Below are 12,472 nucleotides of genomic sequence, written 5' to 3'. Positions count from 1 at the left end.
GGTCAGACTCACTAAGCCATCATAACAACCCTCAACACTAATGTAAAGTGATGAAAGCAGAACAGGGCGGGGTGGGGAGACACGACACACACAAAAAACACAAGAGAGACTGCAACGCATTCAGCAGTTGATTCCAGTGTTCCATCAGTCAAATGTTTCAATTAGCTTAATACAACTAACCACAATTTAAGAGATTCCAAATATTTGTGACTGATTTAACAGGCTGCCTTCTCATGAGCAAGCTTAATTGAAAAACTACTTTTTTCAAGCAAACCAGGTTTAGAGCTCAGTACAAAGTTTAATTTTAGAGGAGTTTTTTTTGTTGTTTTCTTGGAGTTTTGGAGGTTGGTTGGTTGGTTGCTTTTAAACACCAAAGTCAGAGGCCTTCTAAGTTTCAGCAGGTGCAAGTCCTACCTACAGAACAATGCAGTTACAAGGTAACAGGACTGTTAACAGTAGATATGCAAAGCTTTAATATGGCAACAGTCTAGCCACCTTATAAACTTAGCTATACTGAAACTAGCAGGCCTGATTCAGCCCCAACTATTACGCACACATTTTCAGGAGTCAATTACAACTAGAACTTGGTCGAGTTCAACAGACAAGGGAAGAAAAATCAGGATCTTTCAAGAAGGCAAACTAGTTATTTCGCTATCAGAAACAGTAATTTTTCAATGCTGTACTTTCACCTAATCCAATATCCAGAAAGTAGATGATTAGCACTTCTTGAGCAGTACGCATATAAAACACAAAATTGCTTAAGATGGTGAAGTCTTGAAACATTAAGTTACTCTACTGTCAGTACTTGGAGACAACGTGAAAAGCTGCCAGAAAATAAGAACACGAGATTCCACTCCACGTTAAAAAGTGTCATTTTTTACTGCTGCAAGTGATCTCCCAATAGCCAAGAAGAAAAAAAATAAATATCTGTAAGCAGCTTGCATAGCAAAAGCAGTCAAGGTCATCCTCAAACCTTTCACAAGCTCACAGAAATCATGCCTTTGCATGCATGCGCCTCAGCAAAGTTAGCAAAGTTCCCACTCTAATATACTCATTAGAAATCAGATTTGGAGGAAGGACACGTTGCACTGAGGCCCAACGAAGCACAGCAAGTATATCATAAAACATATGTTAGACTTGTAATGCAATAAGGTGCTTGTCATGGCTACAGCCAGTAGATCTCTATTAACTCGTATGATTCATCTGTTCCACAATGAACAACCCTTTCTCCTTCATGAATGAGAGAAAAATACCCACAGGACTACCCTAGCTACAACTGCCTCACGATGCTGCCACCATCAATCCCCAGAAGCAAGAAAATTGAAGTCCACTAGCCTTTCTGTATATATTAAGTCCTACACACACAACTTCCTATTACCTTCTTTCATCCTTTTGAGAAGAAAGCCCTTACAAGGTTATCTTCCTTCCTGTCTCAGCAACAACAGCTAGGATTATCTTGAAATACAATTGGCTGCAGTGGGAGAGATGCTGTATTAAAGGCTGGCATCCCAAAGGGCAGTTAAAAAGAGGCGACAGAAAACTGGTAAGTAGAGTTGAGGTCACAGCACATAGCCTTATGTGCAGTTGTATGTATGTAATGTATGTATTAAGATCACAGCAGTGACATTAAAAGAGACTTCTGAATGAGTAAGCAGGCACAACCAAGTGATCCTGTATGGGTGCGGGAAGGTGGTTGCACCAGACAGATTGTAAAGCAACAGGGTGGTTGTGTGCACAAGACAAGATTTTGTCTATTGAATTTCTAATTGAGCATTCTGGAAAAACAGGTTAGGACCATGTTCTTTTTCTTTCAAAGGCTGTCCACTATTTTTTTTATCATAAGAAGCCAGTAAAACAGAAAAGCTCCCAGCCTATGTGCTTTTCTGACTACAACTCACCCTTATGGCAACTACCATCTAGGATATTCCTTGTAATAATAGGTACTTTCAGATGCTTGCTTATAACAGAATCACACCACAACCTAACATGCTATCACATGCAAAATAATTCATTTGATAAAATGAAGGGTGGCAAAGGGCAGTCATCAATAAGTTCATAGCACATTTATGCCTTCTTATTGCCTAGAGTATGTAGAACTCTGCATGGCTAACCTACAGCCACAGAAAAATCAAAGCCAACAACCAAAGCAGTGACTAAAAGATACAGTTTTGCTACTGTTTCAAAACTACTTAACATATAATTCATGCAAGACTCCAGCTGAAAGACACTTACAACATATTTTTCTGATGAATGGCTCATCAACAGCTGCTATAAAGTGTTTTTTCCACAAATGAAGTTTAAGGTAATGGCAGAATGTGCTCATGGATAGATTCAATTCAGGAGTGTCCCTGGAAAAGGTGAACATCAATCTACAAACTACAATAATGCAGCTAAACTAGATCCATGATCATCTCTTGATTCTGATAGGCTATTTTAATCTTCTAGAGATTAAAAAAAAATGCAAAAAGCACGAATGCTCAGGTTTGTCTGATTCTCAAGATTTCAAAGCAGGATGCAACAAACGGGTGTTAGGTGTATTAGCCAATTCTCACCTCTGCCAAGCCACTAATCAGTAACTCATTGTTTGACCACATAGAGATGCAATGAATTCATCTATGGGCTCTTCTTTCATCAACTATCCAGGTTCTCCTCAACTGTAGTGAGAGACTGCACCAGAAATTGAACATATGCATGTTACACAATGTCTGAAAAGCTGTAAGGTTGCGCTTTTGAAGGAAGGTTTTGCATGTACATAGTATAATAGTATCAATGTCAAGCCATTAGTCCAGAAGAAATCAAGAGGGAAAAAAGGTGTTTAAATCTAAAAAAAAAAAAAAAAAAAACCCAAAACACTAAAACCAAACCCACAACATACACACACATGATGTATTTTTTTGTCTCAATAAAATGGTTGCTGACAGTCTTTTGAGCTATTAAAGAGGCACAAGAATACAGCAGACCCTTATTCAGAGACTTTTCAGAAGAGGCAAAGAGTAAGTAATTTTAAAGTTTTATCAAAGTATACCACTAGAAAATACTAAAGGAGCCTCAGAGAGATAGGCATAATGTACGACTTGCAGTCTCATCTCTCTCAGCTACTCCTATGCTCCTCCATTTTCTCTCTTCAGTAACAGACAGTAATGGTGTAGGCTTTTCAATGAAGTATTGGTTAAAGAGGAAAAGAGTACCTACAGCTGAGACCTAAGACTTGGATTGTGGACTGATCTCTAATTTTATCAGTAAGAGTTAAGTAACCATCAATTTGCCAATTCTACCCCTGAGAAAAGAGCTTACAAAGTTATCAAAGCAGTTTTGTCATCAAAAGACGCTTTCCTCCCTAAGACTTTGTTTCAAGTCATGATTCATCACTGAGAGATGAATTGCAACATGTTACGCTAGCTACTGTTTTCAACCATGAAAGCTAAAGACAAATGGAAAGGTACAAAAAACTGCTCAACTTCAGTGACAAAACACACAGAAATTGCTAAATTACACCAAAGATGCTTCAAAAGGCATAGTGGGATACACAAAGACATTTGCACAAGTTTAAACTGTTACCTCCTGGACATCCTCTGGATTTTTTCTTGAAACAATCTGAAAAAACAAAACAAAAAAAACACATATAAACTTGGGGTTTCAGTCTGGAAGTTAAAAAGTAACATACAATCATTTGTTGCTGAAGGGGGAAAAAAAAAAATCTGAAAAAAGGCAAACAGTGGCATGTTCCCCAGCATTCAGAAATGTTTTCATTTAGCTTCAGAGAAGTCCAACATCCAAATACAAGACAGTGAGGTATTTTAACAGCAGAGTCACTGTGATTAGAAATAAAGATGTACATTCTAGGCAAAATGGCACAGAGGACATCTCACAAAACAAAGCTATGTAGAGCACAACCCCCACCATCTTCCCAGTCTCTTCCTATTAATTCATATTAGGGCCACATTACTCCCAATAAACGGAGCTAATTAAGGCTACTTGGCTTAATATAAGCTGCACAGAACCTCACTGTGAATGTGAAGCTGTGCATTTACTAAGATAGTATTTCCGCTTTACTTACCGCCATCAATGCGCACACATCTGACTATCCTTGTGTGTTTGTTTCTCCTTAAACACTCATTGCCTAATTAATTATAAATGACTTTGTCCAGCAGAAAATCGCAGTGAAAATGAGGCTTGGCTACACACCATAGAGAAGCCTGTACTTTGTCAGGATTTTTTTCTTTATATAAATATTGATCACAAGAGCCTTTGTAATCTAAGTTCTGTATTGGGCTTATAAACAGCAGTAAGAGCATATCCACACACAAAAAAAAAAATATCAAAAACATCTTTAATTTATAACTGCAATTATCTTGTGCAAGTCACTATATACTTCATTGCAACTCAGCCAAAGCTGTTTAACAATAATTAGCCTATTGTTAGCTAAAGAAAAATAGGGTGCTCTCAACCCAACTGAGACTATCCACAGTGACACACCCCAGAATAATTGATGCTGTGAACACGCGATGCATATAGGCAAGCACAAGGAGTCCACACTACTTGCACCCCAGAGACCAAAACACCATCCCGCTGTACTGCAAGCACCACGCAGCTGTTGCTTTAAGATGGAAGTCACTGAATCTACACTTTCCTCTTGCTAGGTGACAATAACATACCCCTCATGCTCCCCACAAACTAGCTCTCTTCCTCTTTCATTTTTCAAGAATCCTTCCCAAAGCCTCTCAGATTTCATAACATCATCTTACTACATAGCCCAGCCACTGCAATCTTTCACACATTTTGGAGGAGACAAGACAGAAAAGAGAAGCGTCACCTTTTCTTGCAATCTCCCAAAAAACCTAAAACATTTTCCTTCACAAGTCTAAGTTCTTTCTCTCACCTTGCACATCAAAGTCCTCTTCTTCCAGCGTAGTCTACATTGAAGAAGATTTTATCAACTTTTCCTCACTCTTGAGTAATCTAACATTTGGCAACTAATTTTAACCTTGGCAGCTGTTGCTCCTTCATTCACTACCAGACAGTTCATATGTACAATAGGTGAAATATTACTAACCTTCTTTTCTAATAGCTGGTGTACTTGATATAAGGAGCCTGTAGAGCTGGGGGAAGAAGATATCATAGGCATCGCTACACATCACAGAAGAACACCAAAGGGCACACACCAACTGCTTTGCTTTGCAGTTCACCTTTAGTTAAAGCCTTGCAACAGTTTTGGCAGCTAGGTAAGTTACCAGATGGGCAGAAGGAGACCCAGAGAGATGAGTAATTACCCAGCCAGTTAGTAAGAATCTGGAATAAAACCCAGAGGCCCTGTTCACACTTGTTCTAATGTTACATCGCCTTCTATATCTACCAGCCTTGCCAACTTTAAGTCAGGATGTAATAATTCATGTGTTGTTCAACTTTGTTATTCATATCCTTTTCTGAAGGTCAAACTCGAAAGAGGTCTGCCCCTTCAGTCCAACCTATGATCAACCTAGAGACTTGGCAAAGATGATCCAATTCCCTAAATTTTCAATGCCCTTTTTTAATCCTCTCACAAGGATCAATGCAGTCAGCTCCTTCTGCCAATCTGTAATGCAAGCACCATTAAACTATTTTTTTAAATATCGTTAGGATACCCATCAATGAGCTAAGCAATGTATAATTACCACATTAGACTCTGAAAACCACCGAACAAAGTATTTCATATTATCCTGTTCCTTGTCTGAACTGCAGATACCCAACAAAATTCATTAGAATTTTAATTATCATTAGTAATTGTAATCTTCTAAATCATCTGAAGTTTCACTAGTGGCCTATATTTTCAGTTATCATTAAAGAACATTCCTCGTATCACAACTCACTGATATCCCTTTCTGTTCTTTAGCCTTTGGAAATGGATATAAAAAGGCCAATATTAATTTAATCTTGTCTGCACTTACAATTATTTCACAGTTTACAAGTAAATAAAATATATATACTCTGCTATACAAAAAAAACACCTTTAAGAAAAAGCTACGATAAGGACAGACCACCTTAGCACTCAGGATAGACTGCATGGGTAGTTGGGCCTTTAAGTCAGATGTCTGGGACGCACTAAACAAGTGCTTTCTCATCCATGATCGTTAATCCATCATTACATTGGAACAGAAAGTTCCCTTAACTTTGTTTCACAAAGGAATCACTGAAAGGAACCAGAAACCTCCACTAGCACGTACTGAGTACCCTAGATCTCAGCCAGAAGGGTATTCAACACAATGGGAATATCCATCTCACTTTTTTTCCTGGCGGTCCCCCAAAGTTGCTGAGCATCAGATCAGCAAATACAGCTGTAGTGCTGTGATATCAAACATGGAGCCAGATCACTGCAGGAACAGGAGGAAGGAATAGGAGAAAAGAAAAAGGAAGGGTAACAGATACGTACACTGAATCACCTTTAAATCATTTCGTTCAGCATCTAACTCCCCAAATCCTCATTTCAAGCACTACACTAACAGATTACCAGATAGAATCCAAACGAAAAAACAGTTATGTATACTTCTACATTTGTGAATCCAAAGCATCCTTTGCTGCATTAGAAGAGAAACATTTTTTCACTTTGAGGATTTCAGATATCAAAACACACTGAAGAACTAATGCTCAGTTTAATTTGGACAGCTCACATAATGATCAGCTCCTGATTCTGTACTGCCTGGCTTGGAAAAGCACCAGAGCATCTACAACTTATGGGACACTGAGAAAGGATGACATTCCTCCCTAGTTAGCCCCAACTTGCTTTTGAACACTTCTGCATAAACCAAAATATCACAGAGTATTTTAACTGGCTTTAGCCAATAAGAATTAAGTCACCAGAATAAAATAAGCAGAATTCTCAGTTCATTCCTACTATTCCCTATTGCACTGGCACAACTTTTTGAAACACACACACAGACTTAGCCCATCATGAGCCACGGCACAAAGATGTGATGGTACTGTTTTCCTCCTTGTGTCTATCTCAGGGAAAATGACTTTTTTTTTTTTGTCTTAACAAACGCTACATTTTATTGGACTAAAAAAATGGTTTAAACATGTCCCATACTTCTGTTCAGAGACCCTGTACATATATATTTGATAAAAAAGAATAAAAAACCCCAATTTTTCATTTCACAAGTCACACAAAGTGATCATAGCTGAACAATTTGAGTACTATGATATATATATACACAGAGAATGCTGTATTCTTTGAATTAAGGGACAGGTGTATACAAACATACACTGCTGTCACAGGCAGCACATCTACAGTAACTACAAGATCAGACATTATTTAAATAAGCTCTGTCCCTCTGACACTTTCTGATGCTCTCAATATATCCCACCATTCCTGTGACCTGAATTCCCACTCCTCTTGCACCTACTGCCACATATTTACTTACGCCCCTCCCTTTTTGGCTTAAATAGGAAAGCAGAGGGAAGAGAAAGAAAATTTCTCCAGGAGGAACAGAAGGAGCTTTGAGCAAAACCCGGGCTAGGCCAGCTCTCCCCACACCCAGTTACGTGCTGCAGCTTTCCTCCCTCGCACGCTAGGCCCCCCTGACTCTCCCAGACCCCCTCCTGCCCAGAGGGGGCTGCACCCCAGGCACAGGCTGCCCCGAGGAGAGGGGCTGCCTCAGCACCCCGCAGCTCCGTGCTGTGCCCCCGCACCGCTGCCCCGGCCTCCCTCCCGCTGGCCGCGCCGTGGGGCAGCCCGGCTGTAACCGTCCCACAGGCCTGGGACAGAAGAGGCCGGGACAAGCAGACAGCGGTTGGGGTTTAAGCTATTCTCACACACCCTGCGACAAACAGGAAAGAAACTGACAGTGAATTGCAAAGCGTCTTCGAGGCGATTACAACGTTGTGTGAAGGTGCAAGTTGGCAGGAGGAGACGCGGCACAGCTCGGGGGCGGCCGCCGCGCCCCAGTCCCCCCTGGCTCCCACCCGTGTCCCTGAGAGGGGCTTCCACGTCGCGACCGGCCTGCTCCAGCCGGGCACGGCAGGACCCCGCCGGCAGCCCGGCCACAGGCTCCGTTCCGCCCGCAGCGGCAGCTGTACAGACCGAACGACAGGCAGGCCGGGCGCGGGGAGCTGAGGGGCGCGGGGCAGGGCGGCGGCGGCCGGCACAGAGGAGGCCGAGGCCGCGGCCCGGTCGGGCGCTGACTCACCCGCGCCGTGACCTTGTAGACGGTGTGCCCGCGGGGGTGCCGCCGCGGCTCCGTCACCGTGTAGAAGCGGGCCAGGTCCCCGCCGCGCTCCCGCGGGCTCAGCATGCTGCCCCCCGCCGCAACGCCACCGCGCCAGGCCCCGGCCGAGGCGGAAGCGGCGCCCGGGAACGCCACGCCCCGCCCGGGCGGTGCCGGGGCCTGGCCCGCCCCGCCCCAGCCCCGCCCCGCCCCGCCCCGCCGCCGGGAGCAGCGGCCCCCAGGGGCCCGCCCGGGGCGCTGCGCTGGGGACTCTTAAACCGGGGCTGGCGGCGGGGCTGGGGTCGGGCGACTCGGTGTGGGGTGCGGCCGGGCCCTCTGCGGCTCACAGCGCTTCCTGCTGCCGGTGTGAGTACCCCGGCTGCTAGCAGGCCGCTGGGACGGGGCCGCCTTTTCCAGAGCCTGGTAAGCCTGCGTAGGCGGGTGGGGCCGGGTGCCGCGGGCAAAGCACCCAGGCGCACCCAGCGGCACGCCGGCCCTGCTCACGGCACTCGGCGAGGGCGCGGCTGTGCGGGACTGACACTCCGTGGTGACTTCCGAGCACAAACGCCCCGTGGCATCCACAAATCCGTGGCAAGGCTCTCCCAGGCAGAGCCGGTGTGCCGCGTCCAGCGCTGTTTTAAGCTACACTGCCCTAAATCTGAAGGCCTGTAACGCAGAAATGACTCGCGGGTGTTAAAGAGGAACGTTAACAAAAAGGCACGTTTGATGGTTACTGAATTGCCCTTTTGTGTCTTCCCCAGGTTCTGTAAGCTGTACCTGCATCTTTCTCTGCAGGTGGGCTCTTGTGTGTGCACAGGGGTGTGAAACACACTGGTGTGAGGGAACTGCAGGGTCTGAGGTGCATTGCTTTGGTTCAGAGGAGCACAACTTTGCCCTGCAAGGCGTTCTCCTTTCATAAGGTTCCAAGTACTGTCAATTACTGGGCTGTAGTGGGACCTATATCAATACGAACAGAAGTCACGCTTCAGATTATATAAACTGTTAAGATTATTTTCTTCTTTTTTGTTACCATGCTTTCATTCATTTAATAGCAGATGTTAACAAATCAGCTTTTCATTACCAGGTTATTAATATCTCTGATGTCATGCAGGTCTTTGACATAAAGTAAAATACTTAATGGCATTTCTTTGTAAAAGATGAGATTCTTGTACTGAAGCTCATAGTGAGTATCTACCCTTTGAGGATGCCTGAACTGCATCATGAGTCTTTATAACATTCCCAGTTATTGGTGTGTAAATGAAAGGTCATCAACTATAATCATTCGCTTTCTGAGTTCCAGATCAGATTCACTTCTACAGATCTGGAAGCACAAGCTCACCACTGAGTCTTTCTAAGTGGTTTCAGTGTGAGCATCACAGTTTGGAAGTACTGCCACACTTTCACCTTGACCTTGTTCTAGTGATTACAAGATTACTGTTACTTTTAATCCCGACACTGTCCTCACTCAATTTGTATCCCATTATAATGGGAATTCCAACCTACATACCAGAGGCAAGCAAGTCTTGCAAACGTGCAGCGTCAGGGAAACAGGCATGAGTGTACCAGCTGTTCCCCTCCCAGGGCTGGTCTGACAGAACACAGTTGATCTGGCAGTCCTGGAGAGCCCAGAAAAGTCATGTCAGAGGCGCTCCAGACATGTTCTAGCATCCAGATGCAGCTGCTTCTCTGAATAGTGTTGTCCCAGAGAAAGGTCATTTTCTGTGGGAGAACACAATGACTCTTCCTAACATGTCACAGGACAGAAACAGTCCAACTGTGAGTTTTTATAGTGTCCCAACAATTTTTTTATATTACTTTGACATTCCCAGTTATCCAGTTACTGGAAAGATTCTTTATCTTTTTTACCTTTAAGAATTGCTTGATAGGTCTAGTCTGTTTTGCATGGGAAATATTTTCTTAAGGAATGGGGAAGAAATAGGACATTGATTGTTAGAAGCACACTTATCACTGTTTTCTGAGAGAGAAAGAGTGTGTCTTTTACATATTTTGACAAGGTGGTGGTACATCTAACTTCATGGAAGTAACTATTAAAAGGAGCACCTCAGAGATAACATGGTCTTGATCATCATTCTTCCTAAGCAAGTTTCTAAGCTCCAAGGCTAAAGGATACACAACAAACTCTAATTAGCAATTATTTTTTTTATACTATTGATGCAGTTGAAGGTTCATTGAAAGAGACTTTAGAAGAAAAGATCTGTTTGAAGTAATTCTAATGACAAATAAGGGAGCCTAATCTGAGGTTTGTTTAGATCTGAAATGAAGGGGCTGGACAGAATGATCTCAAGGATACTTTTTTGTTCTCATCTTCTCTGATTTTGGCTATAGGAAGCATGCAGCTGCTCAGATGTAGTGGCATCGCATCCAAAAAACCAAACAGCTGGCTGAAAATACGCTTGCTCAAGTAAACAAGGAACATTTTCTAGCATGGTATACTAATTAGTTGATATATCATGCAACTCATATAACCCTCTAGTGTAACAGCATGATTGGGAAACCAGTTCTGGTATAAATTTGCTTATGAAGCAGCACTTGCTTGTAACGTCTCATAAGATGTGTAGGTAGTTAGGGCTTGGCGGTTGGAAGATCTCGCGCTGTACGGAAATATAGAGCCCCTCTCTGGATAGCCAATAGCTTTTAGCTTATGACGTAAGCAGACGGAAGTGACGTTGTAAACCCAAGCTATATAATGCCACGCCACTTATCAATAAACGCCATTTGCCATCCACCACATTGGTGTCTGTGAGCTGATGGCCCGAGCAGCCTGGGGTTGGTCACCGTGCCGTTCCTGAACCAGGTCGCCACGCCTCCGAAGGTGACAAAGATGTGGAATTTTTGATGTTTTAATGGCATAAACAGAAATCAATGGGACTGAAGCCATCATTGACTAATCCCTGGTAAATTATATAATAGATTTCATTTAAATTTCAATAGCCAACTGATGCATCTACTGAGAAAAAAATATCCATCTTGAAATGCCATCTAACTCAAAAGTTAGCAATTTGTTGGGAGGAGGAAGGGAGAAGGAGCAGCAGGAGTAGAGAATAAGACAGAGAAGACTATATTGCAACTGTATAACTCCATGGCTAAGCCAAGAAGGACAATAAATATTATCAGATATATGGAATAGCTTCTTCGTGCTGAACAATGGAGTAGTCAGATTTTTCAGCTTGGAAGAAGGAATAACATGAGGGGACATGATAGCAGACCATTAAATCATGAGTTGCATGGAGAAGATGGGGGGGATGGCCTGTTCAGTCTCTCAACACATGTACCAGAGGCCAGTGAAGCTGATATGAACGAGGTCATAAAATTAATAATAATAAAATAGTTCTTCACATAATGAATGCTAGACCTGTGGGACTCTCACCAAAGGATGTTGCTGATGCAGAAAGTTCACAAATTCAAGTACTTGGGGGAGAGAGTCACTGAGAGTAACTAAAGAGACAAACACATCAGGCTTAGGAAATCTACTGAGCTGAAAACAGCTAGAGGCAGCAAGAATGTTCATTTGAAGTTTGCCCAGCCCCTGCACATCTCTAGGCATCCGCTGCTAACTGCTTGTAGAAAGCAGGAAACTGAGCTCAGTGGACCATTGATCTGAACCACCGTGGCTGTTCTTATGAGCAGTATAATCAATCAAAACCTCCCTCAGTGAGTCAGTAGCCTCCACTTACTAGGGAGTTTTGAAAGCTCAAATGACTCATAAAATAATTTGGCTTCTAGTTGCAAATCAGAATTTGGAGACGTCTATTTTGAAGAATATCTCTTAACACAGTATGGCCAACCTAGATATGCAAAATAATAATTAGAGCAGAGTAAACAGTCTACAATTAAGTGTTACTGGCTTATTAAGACTTTCCTAGGTCAAGGCAAGAAATAACAGCAACATTGAGATGAGAAACAATTTGCAACATTAATAGGTTAATCTTTTTCTGATCTTCCATTTCATCTGTTACACAATTAACTTCTATGATTATCAGCATATATTCCTTTTCACTAAGCCTTATCTTAAACACACCCAAAGCTTCCCCCTTCCCTTTTTCCAGCATCGCTACTGAGATTACTATTATGTAAAAACCTTTGAAGTGACTGAGTATCTTGAGTGTCTTACACAGCTCAAAATACAGAAAATAACTGCATTCCATGGGAAGATTCCCTCTGCTCCTAAAAATAACAGCAGCTGTTGTTGCTATAGCTATGGCTTACTGTCTTCTATCGCAGAAATATATCTAAGAATACTTCAAAAATATAGCAAAGAACAAATTACCAAAATA

General features: G+C 42.7%; 1 protein-coding gene across 9 annotated transcripts in view; it reads right to left on the bottom strand.

Moving 5' to 3' along the window:
- Positions 1–8,336, bottom strand: part of RPS6KC1 (ribosomal protein S6 kinase C1) — a 91,227-nt gene extending 82,891 nt beyond the window's left edge. For 5 of the 9 annotated variants that reach the window (XR_005106936.1, XR_005106937.1, XR_005106938.1 and 2 more), the window contains exons 1-2: positions 8,160–8,335; positions 3,559–3,594 (exon numbers count right to left, since the gene is read on the bottom strand). Coding sequence is in view for 6 of the 9 variants with exons in the window: in XM_037405135.1 (XP_037261032.1) it covers positions 3,559–3,594; positions 8,160–8,264 (141 nt within the window). In the remaining 3 variants the exon portion in view is untranslated. Of the gene's footprint in view, positions 1–2,232; positions 2,349–2,552; positions 2,668–3,558; positions 3,596–8,159 lie in introns of those variants that run through there. The other 4 variants (XM_037405138.1, XM_037405136.1, XM_037405140.1 and 1 more) reach the window with 3 other exon arrangements.
- Positions 8,337–12,472: the final 4,136 nt, after the last annotated feature.

This window comes from Falco rusticolus, chromosome 12 (genome assembly GCF_015220075.1).
Source record: "Falco rusticolus isolate bFalRus1 chromosome 12, bFalRus1.pri, whole genome shotgun sequence".
NCBI lineage: Eukaryota > Metazoa > Chordata > Aves > Falconiformes > Falconidae > Falco > Falco rusticolus.
The sequence above is the reverse complement of the archived record's forward strand: the minus strand, read 5'-3'. Positions and strand labels throughout refer to the sequence as shown.